The 23,024-nt window shown below is 47.3% G+C and overlaps 1 protein-coding gene across 10 annotated transcripts in view; it reads right to left on the reverse strand.

The window, feature by feature from the left end:
* Window positions 1-23,024, reverse strand: part of Arnt2 (aryl hydrocarbon receptor nuclear translocator 2) — a 143,843-nt gene that overhangs the window by 105,590 nt on the left and 15,229 nt on the right. For 4 of the 10 annotated variants that reach the window (XM_075953259.1, XM_075953250.1, XM_075953256.1 and 1 more), the window contains exon 2: window positions 201-315. In XM_075953259.1, coding sequence (XP_075809374.1) covers window positions 201-315 — 115 coding nt within the window. Of the gene's footprint in view, window positions 1-200; window positions 316-1,254; window positions 1,321-6,380; window positions 6,835-7,859; window positions 7,944-8,016; window positions 8,406-23,024 lie in introns of those variants that run through there. The other 6 variants (XM_075953255.1, XM_075953257.1, XM_075953251.1 and 3 more) reach the window with 6 other exon arrangements.

Consider the following 23,024-nt stretch of genomic DNA (forward strand, 5'->3'; position numbering starts at 1 on the left):
CCCAGCTGGGTGCCAGGACCCAGAATGCGCAGAAGCGAATCATGTGCATAGTTAGGACACTTGCAAAATCTAAACAGGATGCAAACTGCTGAGCTTTTACTCTCTAGGAGAGGGAGGGGGGAACAATACTTTTCTAACAGGTCAAGAGCATTGCTCAACTTTCACTAAGGCTAGTTCCTGGAAGCGCTGGGTCTGCTTACCCGGATCGTCGCTTTCCTCCTCGGGCAGGCATGGCTCCTGTCATCCTCACCTGTCCAGCGGCCGCCATGGGGGCAACAGGCAAGGTCACAGATCCAGGGATGTCTGAAGCCATTTCTGGATGTCAACAGAAACAAGACGTTTTTGTAAATGACATAAAAACCCAATAACAAGCAAGGAAACTGTCACACTTCACCCAAGAAAGCCCGCCCTTGGGAGGAAGTCCTTGGCCACCTTGCTCACTGCCAGTCACTTTGGGCCTGTCCTGGGCTCCAGAACCTCAGTTTTCACCTCTGCAGCAGTACCCTCCGACCTCTCACCTCCACCTTCACTTCCACACAGAGCCCAGTCCCCACCCTCAGGGAGGACTCAGAAAAACCCTGACTGTCAGACCCCATGAAGTCAGGGGTACTTGAGAGTCTCCCATTAGGCTTCATCATGAGGTTGCGTCACGCAGAGGAACCCAGATCTCCCTAGCCAGGCTTTTACAGGAACAAATACCAACTTAAAGAGAATGCTGGGCAACAGAAGGGAGTAATTTTTTCCCCCTATTCATCATGGTTAACATTGTTTCTAATAAGCCAGACATCTCTGGAATCTCTTTAACACCAAGTTTTAAACATCCTTGACTTCAAATCAGTCACCCTGTCAAGGAGTTTCTTCTTCACACTCCCTGGGCTGTCGGCACCCTGCACTGACGATCAAGTCCCTATCAAGAGAAACTCTTGGAGCAGCCTCGCTGACAATGTTCATTTTCCCTGGAATGTTTTCTGCTGTTCTCGCTCACTCTTAGCTCAGTCCTCTCTGGGGGCAGAAGGGACATAGCGGTCTATAGAGATAAACTTCAGCAGGACAGTGGAGGATCACATGGCATTGGGCTCCTCTGAGGACAGAAGGGATGGCCACTGAGGCCGCTGCTGCACCCATCCTGGGGTTAACACTGCTTTTCTCTACAGAAACTAGAAAGTCATGTGACAGACATCCCAGAGGCTAAAAAACACATCTGAGCCATCCTACCCCCAAACTTTTGAAATCTTGAAAGACACCGATAACAACCTTAAATCAGCCCCTCCGCTGTGCTTGCAAAGTTTTGAGGACCGCGGTGGTCTTGAGTGCACACATTGGGAAAATATACAGGAAAAATCCCTCACTTGGGCAGTTCCTGGGTTGGTGACTATGAGGTGGCAAGGCACAGGGACACCCTGACAAGCTTGCTTCTGACAAGGTATCATATGTCTTTCTGAAATAGCAGCTGAACTCCCCAGCTTCTATTGAGTCTCAAGGTGGAGGTCAGGATGGTCTGTGGCAGACAAGGTGAAGTGGCAGGTCACGACATCCTGAAGCAAGTTCTCCAGAGTAGTCATCCCTGCTAAGTTCCCAGGATGGAGGGCTCCAGAGGAAGCACGTTGGGAAAAGCTGAGCATCCATCTCCTTTATTTAAAAACGCCAATGCCCATTACAGACATACTGAGAAATCCTATGTGAAGAAGGTACACAGCAGATAATAAATGTCCGGGATTCTGGGAACACCTATTGCCTGCTATGCTAGGGCTCCAGGCAACACTGGTTTCAGCATTTTAAAGCCAACAACCTCAAAGCTGTGAGTCAAGCATATATCAGAGTGGAAGTGATCATGGCCGTCATCTGCAAACCTCACAAGGTCCATTGCTTCTCCAGGCCAGCTACTCCCAGCTCAGAGTAGGAGGGATGTGGTAACTGAAAGCCAATACCTGGTACAGCAAATGGTACATGATAATCACTAAAGTTTATTTTAGGAAAACAAAATTGCCAATTGTGATCCAACTTGCAGAAAGTGAAAGCCCCCCCAAACCCTGGCTCGCAAGACAAAGTGGGGGAGGTAATTTTGAAGACCCATTCCTGTCTGTAAGGGACACAAGGCAAAGACAATGAGATGGCTTTGCACAAATATCCTGTTGACCTCAGCATGCCCATCCCACAATCCAGGATCTCTCCCTTCCTCCCTTCTTCCTTTTCCTCTCTAGTTTCTTCCTACTGAAAGCATTTCAGTAACGATGACCTACAAAGGGTTGAGGAGGACCAAGTTGATTTACAGTCAAACAGTTCCAAATAGCTGCTCAGACAGGTGCCAGCTACCAGAACGACTGGGCCACTACCGATCACAGTTACCAATGACATGCTCAAAATATCTATCTTGTGAAGTCATTTTTTAAAATGAAGACTAATGTATGCAACAAGCCAAACAATGGGGAAAATAACCATCCAAACAACACAACTAAAGCCATGAACACGGTGTTGGTGAACAGCTCAGCGTGTACTGGAACTTAACTGGGAAGAGGTGCTGGTTGGACACAGGCATTCTTTGTGTCATGTGACACATGTCCCGTGTCAACATTTCACAATTTAGTAAAGGGGAAGATAATTCCATTTTAATCCAGTGCCATGTTAGTAACCATAATACAGTTCTAGACCTCCAATCAGTGAAATGGAAGATGCAATCCTTGAGGCTTGCCTTCATGTTAAAGGTTAACTGTTTCCCAAGTCAGTTTTTAGGAGACACTTTTAATAGATTCCAACAAAACAGAAAGCAGGTCTCTCTCTTCTGACTGGTCTGCTGGTACCTCCCTTGGAAAGGAAACTGCCTGCCTGCTTTCTCAAACCTGGCCGCTGTTCCCTTTAACTGATATATAAGCACGCAAAGATGGCAGGGTTCTTCTGAAAGATGCTACAGAAATGTTCCCGGCCAGGTCTGAGCCATGGCCTGGTACAGCCAAGATGCCCAAATACTAACAAGCAGAGTCACCCTGTGGAACACTGTCGATTTGCTCCAGGGTTTCTGAATTTCACACTTAATTAAGGAGAAAGGGACCCTGGTGAGCCAATTGCATGGGAAAGAAATCATCCCTCAGAGCCAGTAAGATCACAGAGGGGCCACCACCACACTCTGCAACTGGGGTCCATGAAGACGGCCTTCCAGGAGGGCAATGCCACAGCCCAAATGGAGACATTTAAGTATCCAGGCCCCACAAGAGAATCTGGGGACTGAGGGAGTGTGTGGTGTGGTGTGGTGTGTGTGTGTACATGGGATAGTGCGCGTATGCATATGTGTGTAGGAGCCTGAGCTTTACATTGGTTAGGTGTCCTCCTCCACTGTTGGCCACCTGAATTTTTGAAACAGTCTCTCGCTGAACCCGGAGCTCACTGATTCAGCTAAGCTGCTGGCAGCGAGACCCAGGGATCCTCCTGTCTCTCTTCCTGCTGCTGGGACTACAGACAGGCACCCCATGCCTGGCTTTTTCCATGGGTAGTTCCGAGCACCTGAACCCAGGCCATCATGCACGTGTATAGCAAGCACTTGACCAGCTGAGTCATTCTTGCAACCTCACTGTGTGCTATTTTAGCATTAGTTTAATATGCGTCAATTGGACGTCACAAACAGACTAGCAAATGTTCAAACTTTCACGAGGAACACAGAAAAGACTGTAGTGTAGTCAGTGAACTGGAGCAATGCATGCACGGGTCCGAGGCTGAGGAAGGGGGGCCTTTCCAACAGGCATGTCCAATGATGAGCAGATTGGCTTGGTAACAATGACAGAATTTTGTTCAAGATTTCTATTAGGTACTGTCTTTCTGGAACCCGTCCACCTTCCTGTCATGAACTTGACTTCCATCCACCCATGAAGTAGATACAAAGGCATCCCTTGTCGCAGGCTGGAGAACTCGGTAGGGAGAGGCGGGTGCCAGGCCACAAAGCTGGAGGGTATCAGAGCCTGCTCAGGTTTTAGCCACGCACTACAGGACTGTCTTCCTCAATGTGCCCAGGCAGAAGTGGGGTGCGCTGGCAGACCCCACCCAGCTACCCCAAGAGATGAACAGACACTGAGGTTCTAAACCATGGTCCCAGTGAGGGTGGGTGGCACACAGGAAATGCCACGGTTCGGGGTCGCTCAGCTGAGTTGCAGGGTTATGGGGAGTGACTTAACTCACCAAGCTACGAAGTCGGGCAAATACCTACATCCTGGAGCTGCTGTGAGGACAGAAAAGCATGTATAATATCTACCAGAAGAAATTTCCCATCTCTTATTTTTCCCCAGGAAAAGAATGTCTTTCAATAGAGCTCTTTCTCTGTGCTTCTGTCTTACACACACACACACACACACACACACACACACACACACACACACACACACACACACACAGAGTGGGAATGTTTCATAACCTTTGAGCAAATCACTTGTCCGTGCCTTGCTCTGCTATCTGAAAAGTGGGAGTGATCGTGCGCATGTCTGAAGTCATGAGGCTCAGAGACACTGATGTGTGGGCACGGCACTCAGATGTGGCACCAGGCACAGAGTAAGCGTGCTTATTCGGTTAGACACACCCACAGGTGCTAACAATTATCTTACCATGAGGCTCTTCCCTGCACTTCTGGGATTCTTGTCTTTCTGGTCCTGTCTCACAGATGTGCATGGAAGGCTACGTTTTTGGGACCCGTGTTCCTCCCAAAGCGCTCACCTGGGACGGCTGTCACCAAAGCACGAGAACGGGGACTGCATGAGCCTGGACTGCCTGTGGTGGGCTTCCTCCTGGGCAGAGCGGGTGCAGCCCCTCTCTGTGCCAGTTGGCACCTAGCTACATCTGAGGGACGGGTCAGCCGACCAGGCACGGTATCCTCCAGTGGAGGTGTGTGAAGCAGTGAGCCCCCACTTTCCGTGAAACCAGCACTCTTCACCTCTCCCCTCCAGGCGTCTCTCTCTCTCTCTCTCTCTCTCTCTCTCTCTCTCTCTCTCTCTCTCTCTCTCAATCTCTCTCTCTCTCTCTCAATCTCTCTCTCTCTCTCAATCTCTCTCTCTCTCTCTCTCTCACACACACACACACACACACACACACACGGAATCACATATGAATACCACACTCATACACGCCAGACAAACCATACAGATGCAATGTGCACACTAGTTGAGGGATCAAGGGAGATACTAATGGGAGACGTGTACACACACACACACACACACACACACACACACACACACACACACACTGCACACCTTGGCTTGGACCTGGTACAGTCATAGTTTCTCCCTTGGAAACATGGTACCAGCTCTCATTCCTGGCTTGGCAGGTTCCTACAGCCCAGTACTTCTTCAGAGGGTTGATGTATGCTGATGAGGGAACTCAGAAATTTTGGATGCATCCTTCATCCTGCTCTCAATCCCCATTCCCTATAGGCAGATCAAGCAGCGCCTGGTCAGGCTTCAGCAAGGATGCGAGCTTCACACATACTGATGGGAGTTTGCCACAGTCAGCAAGGAGGGAGTCTGGGGCTGCACAAAAACTCAGATGCATTCCATGATAATAACGCCACAGGCCAAATGCAAATCTTGAAACAGATTCAGGGGTTTCCATTGTGCGAGGGAAAGTTTAAAGCAGGGGTGAAGCCCCTACATATGGCTGCCTCTCTGCTCCTCCCACTCGCCTGCCCTTCTTCTCTTAGACTTGCTCTTACGAGCCCACCAGAGGTCTGGGGTTGCACATACAGTGGCCACAGCTGGTGATGGCCAACCATGACTCTCCAGCTCTACCCTCTGTGGGATTGGTTCTCCAGCCTTACTCAGGCATCCATCCTGCTTCTCAGGCATCCTGCCAGCTGCTGCTCTTCACCAGGACTCCAGGGCACCCTGGGCGGCCCCTTCTATCCATGTTTCCCCTCGGTGACCTCCTCCAGGTGTGTAACACCACCACCACCCCGCGGATTCCCAAGCCTGCTGTCCCGGCTGCAAGTCTGTCTACCTTCTGCTGTTGGTCCAACTGGTAACACCGTGGCCACCTGCTGTGCCCTGGTCCTCTTATCTGTGCCCACTCCATCAGATGGGATAAGGCCAATCACTCCGCTCTCAGTCTCAACTTCTCTTTACTCTTGCCACTGACTGTGTGGAGTCCCTGCCATTGCCAACTTGTTCAGGCTGCTGCCACCTCTGCTGCCCGTCACTCTGGCTCCAGTCAATCTCCCTGGCCATCCTGGTACCATACCATATTCTCTCCCACCCAGGACCATCGCACACACACCATCCTTGTGTGAGGAAAACTATCTCCTCGCTCAGCTAATTCCCTAGTTGTTCAGATTCAGCTGCAGGGCCGAGTCTCAAGGAGGCCTGTTTCCAACCAGCCCCTCCCTCCCTGGCGTAGCTTTGCTCCCACCCTACCTGTATTCCTCCTGAGAAAGAAGGAAGGTCACAGCAGTCCAGGTGAGCTACCAGGGCTGGGATGGCAGAGCCTCAAAGAGGAAAGATGATGATGTCACTGCCTCAAAATAATGGTGTGTCAGCCTCAAGGCTCAAAAACGGAAAACCCAAAAAAACCTTGGTCACCTGATCCTCCTACACTGAATGGGGAGAAAATTCTGAAGAAGGAAGAAAACACGGCTGGGATGGCTGGAAGTTTGCATGGCCTCTGTCCCAGGCGCTTGTGATGGGACCTGTTGCAAAGGACAAGTGTCTGTCAACTCGGAGGACACGGGTCCCACAGAAGCCGGCGCTGCGTTCAGTTTCTCCAGCCATACTCCCGCTAAGAAACCAGACTAACCAGGTGCCTGTCCTTTGCTCAGGCTGCTGTCTGTCTGGATTATAAGCACCATTTGCAACGCCTATTTTGAGCCACAGGCTGTGCTAGGAGCCAAACGGCAGCCAGAGATTTTTTTTAAAGGCCCCGTTGAGACTGAGCATGAAACCGACTGGGCATTTCACACTGAGTGCTGCTGGTAGTGAAAGACAGGAGGTTCTGTACTCTGGGGATGCCAGGGAAGGTTCCAGAAGGCTTCCTGAAGGAGGCTACCCCTAGGAAAACCCTATCCATGGACTACAGAGGCACAGCAGAAGTTCTTTCCTGAATGCCCCACAATGTCCAAGCATACCCCATATCAGTCACCTTCGAAGGGTACGCCTTCTGGGTCACTTTTAGTCACTGGAACATTCTGGAAGTCTTTGACCCCAAATTGCCACTCTCAAACAGATTCACTTATCCCCCCTCAGTCCAACGTGACACTCTTGTCTGTGCTCAGGGTTACTCATTGCAACTGATGGCCAATATGGAAACAGAAATATCAGCCCCCACTCCACCTGCAAAGATCCCCCCGGGAACACTGTCCCCCACTACAAAGGGGTAAATGCCTGCTTGCTAGCTCCTAGATAGTCCTGCTAAGCTATACACACATCAGAACATCAGGCTGGACTAAGGGATGCAGGCTTCACCACAAGACATACAGCGTATCTGGCCCACGGTGCAGCATCAATTCAGATCCAGCCATGCTGTGTTGGATTCCTATAAAAACAGAGCAGGCAGGGATGGCTTGGGAAGATGTGAAACTTGAGAGTATTAAGATGAAAGGAAGAGGAGGGATGCAAAAAAGGCATTCTGCTCTCCTCCTCCCTATCCATGGAAACCCACATAGGAGAAAATGGCCCTTGATCTTCACACGGAGAAAACCAACCACATGCAAACTTTCACAGTACAAACACATGGACTTATCTTCATGATCACTCAAATAAATAAACAGCCCAAAGGCTCTCCCCACGGGTGGAGAAGAGGAAGGGGAGGATGCTAAGCAAAGAAAATGCTCCCTCCACACCCATCTTTCCCAGAGCGACACTCATCACAGATAAGCACATCAAACGCTCCAGCCCTACCTTCGCAGAGGGTTGAACAAAGACCTTTCTTCCTTGTGAACAACACCTTCTTAGGAGAATGTGCTGCCCGGGTAGGAAAAAAAATGTCAGAAACCTCTGGGAGCAACGGCGCTGCATTTGTATTCTGCTCAGAAAATGTCATCACAGATCTGTTTACCTTAACTGTGGACCATGATTCAGCCGTGACAACTGTCTTGCATACTGATCAATTTATTTGCGGCACAATTTCCAGCGTTAACTGCTTAGGTTCTGAAAAACTGGATACTTGGATTTCTTGTGCAGCTGCGACACATAAAGGAAGGATCTCGCCTGTTACCAAAACATTTCAGTGAGAGACTAGGAAGGATTTTTCTTGAAGAGTGGGGAAGGGAGGGTCCCTTCCTCTTCCCAATAGAAGGCAGAGCTCACGATTCCTGCAGGCCCTCCTCAGGGTGGGATGTTTGCAGCACAATGCAAAGAAAAAAGAATGTCAGCAGGGCGTACAGGGCTCTGCAGCCAGGTTTCATACTCAGCCACAGGCAGTTGAGCCAGGCTCTGCTGTAGGGCAGGAGGTGGCAGAAATGGAAGGGGTTGTGACTGAGGCCAGGAGAGCAGGCAGAAGTAAAGCCCTGATCTCTCTGGCAGCAATCATCCCAGACTGGACACTGGCCTCTCCTAGCAAGCAGGTCTTAGCCTTGGGGACAGGAAACAGACTGTGCAGACTGGGGAGAGACCCTCCCTCCTCGGCAGGCAATGGTGGCATCTCCCCAAGCCCCACTGTGCTCTGAAATACTGATGTCAATATACAGGTTCTCAACAGTGTTCATGCCCATAAACTAGCTTCTTTTACCTTCCTTCTGGCTGAATGCCAGGGTCTCTCTGCTAAACTCTATGCTTTTCATTTTTGAAAATTTGCTCCATATGATATATTCTAATCATGTTTTTCTCCTCTCCCATCTCCTCAGATCCTCCCCACCTCTCTACCCACACAATTTAATGCTCATTCTCTCTCCAAAAATAAAATTAAAAAATGAAAACCAAAACAATAAGACAAAAATTACCAAAATGAAACAAAACACACACACACACGAAGTCTGTTATATCTTAGACAGCTACTCTTGGGCAACAGGCCTGCCGTAGAGTGTGGTTGATACATCTGGTAACACTCCACTGGAGAAAACTGATTCTCTCTTTCCTAACAGGTTATCAATTGCAAATGGCTTCTTGGTTAGGGGTGAGGCTTTGTGTCCATTGTCCCTTCTCCGTGTGGGACTTGGTCTGGTGTGAACCTGTGCAGGACTTGTGTGTGCGGTCATAATCCTTTGGGCTCCTATGTGCATCAGTCCTATCTATGTCTGGAAGAAGCTATTTCCTCTAGCTGTTTCCTTTTCTCCAGCTCTTACAGTTTTCCCAACATCTCTTCTCCATAGATCCCTGAGCCTTGAGGGGGGAAGGGGTTTGATGATCCAAAGTCTCTCACTCAATGCACATTTAGACTTCTTATTATTTTCAGCAGCAGAGGTGCAGAAAGAGGATCAGAGACACTAAACAAAAGCCACAGGTCTGAGCAAAACGGGGCATCTTCCCACAAAGGGTCTTACTCCTGAGGCACACCAGACCTCACAACAGCCAGGGACCTTCAGAGAAAAGCTGGGGTTATTGTCCATGTAGAAGACAGGCCAGGACACCTGGTGGGGAAGGTTTAAAGTATACAGGACAGATTGTTGCCAGAGGGGCTCCGACCTGGCTAAACCCAGGCTGAGGTTTACCAAGGCCTAGGCCTAGGCAGTCTGGCCAGGAAGGGAGGAGAAAGCACAGAGTGCGGGGAGCTGGTGGGAGACCTAGCAAAGGAGAAAGCTCTGCTTCTCATACTTGGAAGTTTAAGAACCTCAAAGGAGACAAAGTTCAGATGCTGTGAGGACCAGAACATACGTGAGGCAGAGTCTGTCAGCCTAGAGTTACAGTCTTTGAGGAAGAGGAGGAAATGAAGCCATCCTCAAACACCTGAGGAGAGACTCCCTGAAGAATCACGAGAGACCAGTTCCCTAGTGTGGAGGTTTCCTCACAATGCTGACAAACATGGAGGGGTGAGGAACAGAAGGAATGACAGCGTCCACACTTTGCCTGTCCAGAGACAGTCTAAGGCTGACCAGATACCAAATGAGTGAGCGTGCCTGACATAAAGAGAAAAGCTAATAAATCAGGGAATAGCCAGACAGATGAAAGTCATTCCGCAGTTATCACGATTCAAAGAATAATCTTATAGGCGGCAAGTATTAGAGTAAGTAATAAGAACAGGATGCAAAGTCCTAGGTGAGTGTGTTTGTCAAGGATCCACCAGATTCAGCTTCAACCACTCTATCTGCCCAAATACGACTGGGCAGCTTTAGCTTCCGAGTCTTGCTTTGAGTGCTGAATGTGCCCAAAGGGTCTATATGTGATTCTAGGTTTTCTTCTCTTTCATTTAAAAAGAGAACACACTTCCTTTCTCCTGTCCTTTATCTTCACGGAGACCCTAGCCACTCTGACCACAGTTATTCCCACTCGCTCACCAGGGTCCCTCCCCTCCAGGCTGTCCCTGCTCTGAGCTCATCTCTAGTCTGTGAGGTCTGGGGAATGGTGAAGTCTTTAGGAGGTGGGATCTAGTGTCAAGAAGTGACATCATTGGGCGGGGGGGTGAGGCTGATGGGAATATTAAGACCTGTGCTGTGTAGTATTTTTGTCAATTGCACACAAGTTAGAGTCGTCTGGAAGGAAGGAACTGGAACTGGGATAAATGTCTCCACATGTACTACAACATGGCACAAACATGCTCCCATTTATCTATTCACACCCATGGGGCAGGGGTGATGGAGCAGGAGGTAAGAGCATGTGTTGCTTCTGGAGAGAGTAGGAGCTCAGTTCCCAGCACCCACATCAGGCAGCTCACAACCACGTGGAACTCCAGCTTCAAGCCAGCGGATGCACTTTTCTGGCCTTCAAGGGCACTCAGATGAATATGCACATGTACATACCAACACAGAAAAAAAAATGAACATCAAGGAAACAGTACAGCCAGGCGATGGTGGCGCATGCCTTTAATCCCAGCACTCGGGAGGCAGAGGCAGACGGACCTCTGTGAGTTCGAGACCAGCCTGGTCTACAGAGAGAGCTAGTTCCAGGACAGGCTCCAAAGCCACAGAGAAACCCTGTCTCTAAAAACCAAAAAAAAAAAAAAAAAAGTACAACTATTGAGAGAAAGAATAAGCTTGTTACCATCACAGGCTGTTATGTCGTTTCTAAGCAAAGGTGTATCTAAAACCATAGATAACAATGTAAAGCAGAATAAAAGAAATTATATATCAATCTATATGGAATTATTTTATAAAGTACCTTAATAATAAACAATCTTTAGGATCTCATTCCCTTGTTTGTTTGCTTAGAGAGTACGTCTTTCTGCCAGGCAATGATGGCACACGCCTTTAATCCCAGCACTAGGGAGGCACAGGTAGACAGATCTGAGTTCTCGAGGCCAGCCTGGTCTATAAGAGTTAGTTCCAGGACAGGCCCCAAAGCTACAAAGAAACCCTGTCTTGAAAAACAAAAAGAATGCACCTTTCCATGTCTTTCACAGGATAAACTAGCAATCATTTGTCATGCTTGTTCTGCCAAAGATTCTCAAGGAGTGAAACCTCCAAAATCACCACACCTATAATAAATCGTCAGCACGGGAATTATTGAGACGACAGAGAGAGACAGAAAAGCAGAATATATTAGGGAACTATAAAGTGGCTCCAATTTGCCCCGTTTCATCATAACACTCAGCAGCAAACACACCTGCTAAACATCACAGCTTGTATCTTACTCAGCATAAGAACATCTAACAGGGCAGTGCCAAAGACCACCGTTGTTTACACAGAAATATAATTTCTGCAATGTGAGTACCACTAATAAGTGACAATAAAAATAGTAGCAATACTCATGCTTATTCAAACGTCAGATTGTCATTCAGTCCTGTCACATCTGGCTTCAGCCTGGATCACAGTCACATTGACTTGGAGGTTCCACTACCAGCAGTTAAGTCAAACTGAATTAATTCAATGCACATTCAATGTGTGCTCGTGCAAGGAGAAAAATATATTCTCTCTCTCTCTCTCTCTCTCTCTCTCTCTCTCTCTCTCTCTCTCTCTCTCTCTCTCTCCCTCCCTCCCTCTCTCCCTTCCCTCCCCCTCGTATGTGTGTGCAAGCCTGTGCAGTGCACTACAAATGGAACAAAGCTAGCATATTAATGTTAAGATTACATATGAGTTTTACTTCCACTTACTCTATTATCTCCAAGTTGTTAGAACATAAGATGCAATATTCCTGTTGTTAGGAAAGAATGCAAACGATGGGGCTGAGTGATTTTTTTTTTTAGTTGCACTTATTCTCTATTATCTCCACGTTCTTCATGCATAGAATGCAATATTCTTGACATCAGGACACAAGGCAAATGGTGGGGCTGGAGATAAATGTGAGCACCAGGATGCTGGAAGCAGGAGGCAGGGGGAGTGTCACAGGAGCCAGTAGGTAAGAAATCTTGCAGCCTCCCACCGCTGAGCTAACACCCACCAGGAAGGGTGTGCTGGGAAGATGCAAGTCAGAATTGAAAGACAAAGTGTCTATTGAGTTCCAAAGAGGTACCAAGACTGAGCAGACTCAGGAGCCCTTACACGGCGTTGTGAAAACAGCAGTGTTATTCCCGTGTTCTAGGGGAAATGGTGTTTGGTATATTCTGATTAAGACATATTTTAGTAACTGTGTGTGATAAACAGTCTGACCAGTCCACAACCCAAATCAGGAACCAGAAGGAATGGGAAGGAAAGACTCCCAAGATGAGGGAGATGAGGCTCCAGGAGACCAGGAGATCCATTCGTTAAGGTCAAGGAGATGCTGTTACCAATAGAAGTCAGGACAACGGTAAGGGTACCCAGAAAAGTGTGCCACACACATTCTAGAAGTGACTACGTGACTCAGTCCAACTTTACGGGGTTTCGTGGTCAGAAATGCCCAGGGGGAAGGGTAGCTGCTGTTGAGAACCAGAGCGAAGTTGCCAAGAGAAGAAGCTGAAAGAGCAGGTTTTTGCCCTGAGGTTCCAGGACAAAAAGAGGCCCCTGAAAGGAATGTGTAGGTTCAGCGGCCCCTGCCTCTCTGGAAGCAGCAACTGGCCAGATAATGGATGGCTTTCCTCAGCAGGATTCACTGTGCCTTAAATACTAGAGCCTGGGGGAGAGGGTTTACTAAACAGTAAGAACAAAAGCAAGCAACCAAACAAATTCCATCCACTCAACCTCCACAAACCAGAATGGAATGAGAAGTCAGAGCAAAGGGACCTTGGGAAGAGGTGGTGGGGAGTCCTGGACCAACATTCAGAGAAATTGGAGGATGAGGAGAGTGGAGGCCCAGGGTTGTGCAGCTCAGATCACACGGCCACGCAGGTCATGGACTGTATGGGTGAACACCGTGGCATTGTGAACTCCTTGGGAATGGAACTTCAGAGACAACAGTGGGCGTGAGACAACAAAGATTTGCCTGGCTCCATCCTTCACCTAGACTTACAAATCCAGGCTCCACCTCTCAGGAGCAGGACTTGGGAGAAATAAAAGATGGGGTCTGGAGAGGATGGCCCAGGAGTTAACAGAGCTTACTGCCTTTGCAGAGGACCTGGTCATGTCAGATGGTCACATCTAACTCCAGCTCCTGGAGATCTGACACCCTCTTCTGATCTCCACCAGCACATGGGTGCACACACACAATTACAAGTCAATATAAGTCGTCTGCGTTTGGATGGCTCTGGACATAGGTACGTCTGCTCCCCCATCCCCACCCACCTGTCACCAGGACTTCAGAAAAGTTTATGGATAAACGCACTGGCTGGTTTTGTGTGTCAAATTGAAACAAGCCAGAGTCATCATTGAGGGAGGAGTCTCAGCTGAGGAAATGCCTCCATGAGATTCAGCTATAAGGGATTTTCTCAATTAGCAATCAATGGGGAAGGGTCCAGCTCACAGATGGATGGGTGGGTGGCGCCATTCCTGAGCCGGTGGTCCTGGGTTCTATAAGAAAACTGGCTGAGCAAGTCACAGGAAATAAGCCAGTAAGCAGCTCCCCTCCGTGGCCTCTGCATCAGCTCCTGCCTCCGGGATCCTGCCCTGTTTGAGTTCCTGTCCTGACTTCCTTTGGTGATGAACAGCAATGCTGAAGTATAAGTCAAATAAACCCCTTCCTTCTCAACTGGCTTTGGTCCTGGTGTTTCATCGCAGCAATAGAAACCCAAACCAAGACAAAAAAAAAAAATCTCCACCCAGGCAATCTTTTCATCCTTTGTAACGGTTGATCACCACCGTCAACTTAACTAGACTGACACCACCTGAGAGTCTCAGTCTGGGCATGTCTGCGAAGGTGTTTCCAGAGAGGAAGGATAGACCCACCCCCAAACGTGGGACCCCATGGGCTCGTGTTGTGTCCTGAATAAAAAAGAAGAAAAAGGAAGCTCTGGTACTCCTCTCTCCAGGGCTTCCGTTCTTGCCCTACAGTTCAATCCACTTCTTCTGTCACCTTTGCTACCATTAGGGACAGCAGAGTCAAGACAAGTCCTCCTCTCCCTAAGCTGCTTTTGACAAGCGTCTTGTCTCAGCAGTGAGAACAGTCATGAATGAGCTGGAACGGATCCCCTTCTTAAGCCTACTCAGTCTGTTCCCTTGCTCCTCTTCTTGTCCTACCCCCTCCTCCTCCGTCCCTCTCCACCCCTTCACATCCTGCTTCTCTCTTGATACTGCTTGCTGCCTCTACCCCTGAGCCGCCTGCTCCATTTCTCTCGGTCCTCCGCTCCATGCCTCACTTCCATGTTCTGACATCTTTGTCCCTCTGGCTCTCTCTGATTCCTGGGCATGGCTTTTCTATTCCCTCCGACAAAAGCACCAAGGAATGAACACAAACTCTGCAGGTCCTTCCTGCCCGGGTCACTCTCTGCCTCGTCCGTCCCTCTAACCTTTACCTACGGCTTCAAGTTGGCCACACAGCTGCCTGCCGCTGTTCAACTCCAAGGAAAGATGCGTGTCAATAAAAACATTCGCATAGCAAGACAGTAGGAAAGGCAAATTCGCTATTCTCTCATTATTCAACTAGAGAAAAGCTTCAATGCAGAAATAGTATAAAGCCAGAAAAACAGCCTATCATACCATAAGCGCGATTCTTCTCAGAGAATGTCTTTTCTAAAAAGGAAAAAAATTAACATTTCCCCCTGTTTACACAACAATTGATTAAGTAAATCACATATCTCTCCATAATACAAAATTCTCTTTAGGAAGTCTTATGAAGCAAAGCGGTTTCCTTGTTGAAGAATATATTCCTTGATGACTACATTCATCCATCATTCCACAAAACCATTTTGTGCTACATTTTAAGCAGCGAATTACTCTACAAATATAAAACATGCAAAATAGTAAAAAAACTGTTTACACACGAAGCCTTAGAATGGCTTCTCTTGTTTGCGCGGTTAAGGTATTCGACCCTGCGCATCATAGACCAAATGGGCTCTGTCAGCTACAGCTCAATTTCCGCTCTTGTATTTTGATGTCAGATATCCCCCACCGACTCCCGTGTTCGAATACTTGGTCTCTTGTTTGCAGTAATGTCTTCAGAGGGTGTGGAACCTGTAGGATGTGGGGGCCTCACTGGAAGAAGTGGATGGCTGGGGTCAGACCTGAAGTTTTATACCTCAGGCTAAGATTCCTATCTAAAATTTGCAGCCTTTTCCACCACCTCGATGCCAGATTCGAAGTCGCAGCTGTATTCTTCCATCACAGTGAAGCCATCTGTCACCATGCCCTCCAGCACCATGGTCTTCCTTAGGGTTTCTGTTGCGGTGACCAAACACCATGACCAAAAGCAAGTTGGGGAGGAAAGCATTTATTTGGTTTACACGTCCGCATTGTTGTTCATCACTGAAGGAAGTCAGAGGAACTCAAGCCAGGGCAGGATTCCACAGAGTGAAGATGGACAAACGCATCCACACTGGCTTCGGCAGATGACAGGCACGGAGGAGGGGGTTAGAGTAATTCCCTGTGCCACCCCAACACACTACATTCCTAGTACCTCCACATGCCACCGACTAGGAAGCTCCCAAACCTGTGCACGTAATCCCCATGACTCAGGCATAACTGATGAAGTCCCTGGCTGTTTGGGATGAACTCCATCTCGAGTCCCTCTTTGCTTCCATCCTGGTTAGTTTAAGTTGCCAATTCAACAGTTTAGAATCACTTGAAAGTCTCAACCCGAAGGGGACTGCCCAGATCAGACAGGCTGCCGCCACGTATGTGAAGCATGCTTGACTAATAATTGAAATGAAGGTCCTCTGTCCCTATGGGCAGCACCATCCCTAGGCAGGGGATCCTGGGCTATGTAAGAAAGCTCACTGAGCATAAGCCAATGAGTGAGCCTGAACAGCCATCCCCCCCTTGTTCCTGCTCAGGGCTCCTGTCCTGACTTCCCGCTGTGATGGCAGTGTGAGCTTAAGTAAACCCAGTCCTCCCCTAAATTGCTTTTCGTCACGGTGTTTATCATAGCAACAGGAAAACAAACTGGAACCCTCTCCAGGGGTCAGAGATGGGGCTTAAAGTCCTAGCCTCTCCTGCCAAGGTCTACCTGGTAAACGGTTCTCATTCTGGAGTTACCAGAGTCCCAGCCACTAGTCCTATAATTGGCATACAAAGGACACCTTTACCCCTCTAAAGATGCCAAAGGAAACGGGAAGACCAAATACATATTTGATAGCACATACTGAATAGCGCACACTTCAGCTAGTGTCCATCTACACTGTTCCCCTGTTCTACAAAGCTGCCCATCCCCTGCTGCTTTCTGATGTTTCCCTAGCTGAAAAGGGAACTATAGAAAGAGTATGCTAGGAATAAAGGATCTCCGAGTGGCATAAAGTATGTGTCACGCCCACCAGCGTTGATGATCTAGCTCACTGCACACTGCAAAATGTTTTCATCTGCTTCTAGATCCAGAGGGCAGATGAGAGAATGACGACGAGAGAGAGGGAATGGATGTTGGGAGCTGTGTGTTCAAGGGCTCATGGTATCTGCTGCCTTTGACATTGTTCTCCCTCTCTCCTGCAGGGGGCAGGATTCACCCTTGTTAAATTAAGAGATCCACTTCAAAGACTTTGGAAGGCAAAGCTGAGAACCTATAGGCTTCTCTAAGACCAGGGTGTTCTTCGGCATCCATTTCCACCCAGTGGCGGTAGTTACAAGCACCTGAGGTCGTTCTCACTCAGGCAAACGTGACATTGTAGTTAAGAACAGAGGCCAGGAATGCTGGGACCTCATCTAGGTTCTTTGCTATCTTGCCCAGATAGTTGGGTACGAGGCTGGCTCCTTCCACATGTAGACTATACATTGCGCTTACACTTGGGCCTCATCAGATGGTGTCAATGACATTGTTAGTAAGGGCATGGGAGAGCATGGAACATCACTTCCACACTGGCCCGTAAAGGTGCTCAGAGAGAGGAGATACCTTCTTGAGGAGAGCGCTCAACCCAGACTATGGTGAGGACCACATTGCCATAGCAGCAAGCCTCTTGAGCACGGCTCAAATTGGCCATTTCCTTGCTGGGATAACAATTATTAGCTAAAGCAACCTAAGGAGGAAACAGTTTGTTTTGGCTCAAAGTTTGGAGGTGTAGTTCAAAATGGCAGGGAAGGCACGGTGCCCAGGGTGGCAGGGGTGTGAGACAGCCGGTCCCATGGTGTTCACAGAGGAAGCAGCAAGAGAGATGAATGACTGGTGTTCGGCTCGCTGTCTCCTCTTACACAGTCCAGGACCCCAGCTCCTAGAATGAGGTGATGACATTCCAGATGGGACCTGCATTTTCGGTTAACACCCTCTCACTTCTCTAGAGGTGTTTTTATAGTGAGTCTAAACACAGTCAGGTTGACGATAAAGATATAGAGGCTGTCTCCTCAATAAAGAAGACTCTGCAAAAGCTGTATGCAAACCAATAAGCAGCCCAAACCTGTGACACACAGAAGCACCTCGCCAACAAGGGTAGACCCCAGCTGGACTGCCGGCCCTGTGCCCTCCTTTCTTCTGGTAACAACACTGAGATCCTTATTTGATTGACACATGCCCCTTCTTTCTCTTGGTCCTTGGGATCCAGATACATCTGCACCCAGGAGATCTTCCCAGTGCACCCCCAAATCTAACCACTCAGAGAACATAACTTTTGACCAAAGACTAGCTTAGGGATGTCAGTTGGCCCTCCTATCTAGGATCTCTGCTGGAATTCCCAATGATGAGATGTAACTGGGCCACAACCTAGGGGGACCTGCCAGGGAATAAAACTAACATGAGGAAGGTGGGCAGAGCCAAGTGCCTCTCTAAGCACCAAGTTTTATGGTTTATTTAATCTAGTTTAAAATGGGCTTTTTTTTTCCAGAGAATAGGATACTGGAAGATTATGATATTCATGTTTTCTCTCTCTCTCTCTCTCTCTCTCTCTCTCTCTCTCTCTCTGTGAGAGAGAGACCTAAACTCACATATTCAATAAACATGAACTGCTTCTACAATATTTACAGAATATTACTATTAGTATGGACAGAAATCTCACTAATATCTCAGATCTTAGCATATATCTTAGTAATATTTTCAGCCATACAACATTATCATGTGTCTTTTATTCCAGGACTAAACAGCAGTACCACCTGGCCCACAGGGCATCTGTTCAACAACCCCAGGCACAGAAGGATACAGAGCACCCAACTCTGGATATGTTATTTTTTCCTACATACAATACCCATGATAAGTTCAACCTATAAATCGGGCACAGCAAGAGATCAGCAATAACTATATCATAGTAAATCTTGTAAGTTGATGATTCTGGAAATTTTCACTTAATAGTTTCAGATCCTATTGGTTCTTAGTAACTCAGAAAGCAAAGCCATCTGTGAGAAAACTGCCGTTCACATTGGGAAAGACACCCACAGCCTAAATAACAGACAAGGGTTCAGCCTAACAGTGGATGGAAAAGGACATTGACATAGCCAGTACTGTGACTCAGAATGACGTAAGTGTCCTTAGTGATGTCCTCAGGATGGCCACTGTTCAGATTACATGAAGGGGGAGTGTTTAACCACTTGTGAAACGGTCTCAGATAAGGGCAGTGGTGATGATGGTAGCCATATTCCTGGCCACGGATGCTGGGAGGTGCTGAACTAAACAAGCCACGTGCATCATCTCATTGACCCACGCAGCTCTCCTGTGAGCAAGGGATCATTGTTGACATTTTACAGGTTAAAGAAGTCAAAGGACAAGGCCGATAAACGTGTGTGAAGTCACACGTGGCCAGGTGAACAATCCAGGCAAACCAACACAAACGTCTAAAGCAAAAGACCGTGCCTTCTAGGCACAGAACACAAAATGCAAACACAACCTTAGGATTACATTTAAATATGTTTCATTTTATCAGAAGGTGCAGGATCAAAAATGCTAGGAATTCTAAATAGACAAAAAGTTGTACACAAAAGTTTGACTTTTCAGGCCCAGGGAGTTGGCTCAGTGGGCACAGTGCTTACCGCACGGCATGAGGTCGTGAGTTCAGATCTTCTGCACCCACATAATCGATGGCTGTCGTGTTGCCTATGCATAGCATGAGAAGACAGGGACAGCTAGATCCTAGGAGCTCACTAGCCAGCCTAGCCGAAAAGGTATTCTACACGTTCAGGGAGAGACCCTGATTAAAAAAATAAGATGGGGAATGACAGAGGAAGACACTCAACCTCGACCTCTGGCCTCCATGCATGCACACGCTGGCAATCACGCACACATTACACAAGCAGACACCCAGAAAAAGACAACGTCTCCATGCAAGTGAATGTCTAGAATTACAGTACAATTAGAATTATCGTATATGATTTCCTTGCTTTAAGTTAATAAATCATAAGGAATTTTCTCCATCAATAAAAATAAAATGAGACTGCCTTAATGTTTAATTGGCAAGCCATTAAAGACTATTGTACATATAAGCCAGGTGCAGGGATGCAAGGCTATAGACCCAGATACTCGGGATGCCAGTGGATCCCTTCAACACAGGAACCCGAGACAGCCAGAGCAGCACAGCCCTTGTCTCAAAAAAGTGCTCTAAAGAAACGATGCACTTGAAAGAGAGAAAGATGAGGTACGTGGGAGGCTTTGAAGGGAGAAAAGAGACGGGGTAAATGGTGAAATTACAGTCTCAATTTTTAAAAAAGTATTGTAGAGGCTGGAGACATGGCTTAGTTGGTTAAGAGAGCTTCCTGCTCTTCCAGAGATCTGAGTTTGGTTCACAGCACCCATATCGCCACCACCTGTAACTCCAGCTCCAGGAAACCGGACACCCTCTTCTGGCCTCTGCAGAGGCCCCCACACATGTGACATTTACACACAGAGACAAATACGTAGAATAAAAGTAAGCATAAATCTCCCTTTTAAAATCCAAGCCCTTGTGGGGCTGTTTTGTCCTCATTGGACACCCGGATTCAGTTACTTGTAACTGTTAAGACTCCTTCTGCCTTTGTAAACGACGCTGCAAAACACTTTCCTGAGAGATTACTTGGAACTGGGATGCATGCCTGAGAGCCAATGGGCACACCTGACGCCTGAATCATGTCTGTACACGCACCACCACCAAAGCAAGGCAGGGATCTGCGTCCCACCACCAGCAAACAGGCAGACTTCCCAAGCATGCCAAGGTCACCATGCTGCTGAGTCCCTGCCAAGAGGACCCCCCCCCAATACACTTGTTTCATCCTCCACGCCTTCAGTTACTACTGGATCTAAGTGGGATTTTATGAACTATACCTTTTGTTGCTTTTGAATTGTCTATTTCTGTATTTCAAAAATGTTTCCTTGTGATCTGTCTTCCTGTAGTTGTTTTACATACACGCTCACACATACATACTTGTATACACACATATATGTGAAAGATTGATTCTTAACTACCATATAGTTTTAAAATACTTTCCCCATTGCCATTTAACTTGGCCTAAATGAATCTTTAAAATATAACTTGTGAAAAAAAATTAGGACACATCAAATTTCCTCCATAATAAATAAAATGTCTATACAACTGAAGTCAGAAGTGGAATCCAAAATATATTTTAAATATCTCTTACCACAATTGAATCTATTTTTAATCTGTCATTTTTTTCTTCCTAATGCATAGATTTTAATTCATTTGTAGCGACTATTTACATATCAGATTCATTCCCATCGGTTCTCATTTGCTACCTCGTTTCCCAGGTCTTTTTTCCCCTGAATTGTTCATGCTGTGTTGAGGACAGGGAGTTCCAGACTTCAGTCTATGACTTCTTTGCCCTACTAATTTAAGGTGATTTATATGCACTATTGATTATTCTAGAAATATTATTATGCACACTACAGCAAAAGGTAGGAGTCCAGAACCACGCGGCTTTCCCTCTGGCCACGCCACACAGTGCGTGTTGTTGTTATTGAAAGTCAAAGGACGTTGATCTTTATTCTCATGTTCCTTATTTTCTTAGCCCATCCCTCCTCCTTGCATCTGAAAATTCCCAACGAGTTCACTTTTCATCTTCTACAAGGAGACCTGTTAGGATTTCATTTAGCAGGGCCCTTGGCTCTCTTAATTTTCTGAATGTTTTTACTTCTCATTCCTGAAAGACGAATTATCTATGCACAGGGGTAAAAAAATGCAGGCTAGTGGCAGAGGTCTGTCCTGTCCCAGGTTTGGTCTTCAGCACAGTCATCCTTGGCTTCCATTGTGGTTGCTGAGAAGTGGCTGGCTACTCTACCCCAGCCCCCCAGACTTGTTCCCTGTTGCTGCGGCTCTTCTCTGTGTCTGATGCTTTCACTACATTTTATTTGGGTTCCGATGTCTTCGTTATTTATCTCGCTGAGGATTTATTGTCGTTCCAGAAGCTGTTTTAGTTTCATTTCTGCCGCTGTGATAAAATTTCCTTAAGAGACAAAAGGGATTCTTTGAGTTTATAATCCCCGGTTACAGCCCATCACTGTGGGGAAGTTCAGACAGGAACTTCAAACAGCTAGTCATAGCCATGCTAAAAAAGAGAGAAACGAATGCATGCGTGCTGGCTAGCGGTTCCGCGTGACTTCTCCACGCATACCGTTTTCAGCACTCTGCCCAGGAATGGTGTCACTCACCGCAGGCTGGGTGTTCCCACATCAGCTAACTTAAGTAAGACAATTCTCCCCACGCAGGAGTGCCCACAGGCCAACCTGATGCAGTCGATCCCTCACTGAGATTATCCCCACCATCACACATCATACAAACTAAAGCTCAAAGCCACATGAACACGGCAATTACCTGAAGCATTCTTCTCATCATTTCTAACTCCGCCACTGGGCTGGATTCTTTGTGTTGTTTTTTTTTTCTTCTGTTTGTTATTTGGTTTGTTTGTCTGGCCTGGTCTCGGGTCTCCCAGGGTAGTGTAAGTCGTCCTTGGCTTTCTGGTCCTCCTGTCTCTGTCTCCTTAGTGTGCTCAGATCACAATCGTGTGCCACCGCACAGGGTTTAGTGCACGTGGGGCAAGTACGACCAACTGAGCGACACCGCTGAACCCCTCTGTAATTTCCTTCATCATGCGTCCTGAGTCATCAATTCTCCATTTGTCTGTGGTTATTATCTAACACCACTGATTTACGACACTTATTTTCTTCAGTTACAAATTCCTGAAAACTCACCTGAATTAAGTGACAATCAGTCTTAAGAGAAAGGACTAATGCTTGTTTCTAAGTTCTATAAGCTATCCAAGGCTCAAGGTGGCACAAATGACCCCAGGGAAAATGTGTACCTTTCCCAAAGATGAGACTGTGTGCTCAAAGGGTCAAAGGGTGGTTTAATTTGATGGGTAAAATGAAGCAATTAGATGTAGTGTGCACTCAACTGTCGACAAACATCACAACCATACGACACTGTTCAAGACCAATGAATATAGGATAAAATGACCTTTTACCTGCTTAGTACTGTGACCGCACCGTCCCTTGTGTTTGCCTGGCTCGACAGACTCTTACCTTCAATTTAAATCACTCTTTTCCAGCATAAATACTATACTAACGACAGCACTGAATTTTGTTGTTCCATCCAATTAATAAATCTCTTTTTAAAGAACAAAATCATCCAAGTGCTTC

Source organism: Microtus pennsylvanicus, chromosome 18 (assembly GCF_037038515.1).
Source record: "Microtus pennsylvanicus isolate mMicPen1 chromosome 18, mMicPen1.hap1, whole genome shotgun sequence".
In the NCBI taxonomy this organism is placed as follows: Eukaryota; Metazoa; Chordata; class Mammalia; order Rodentia; family Cricetidae; genus Microtus; species Microtus pennsylvanicus.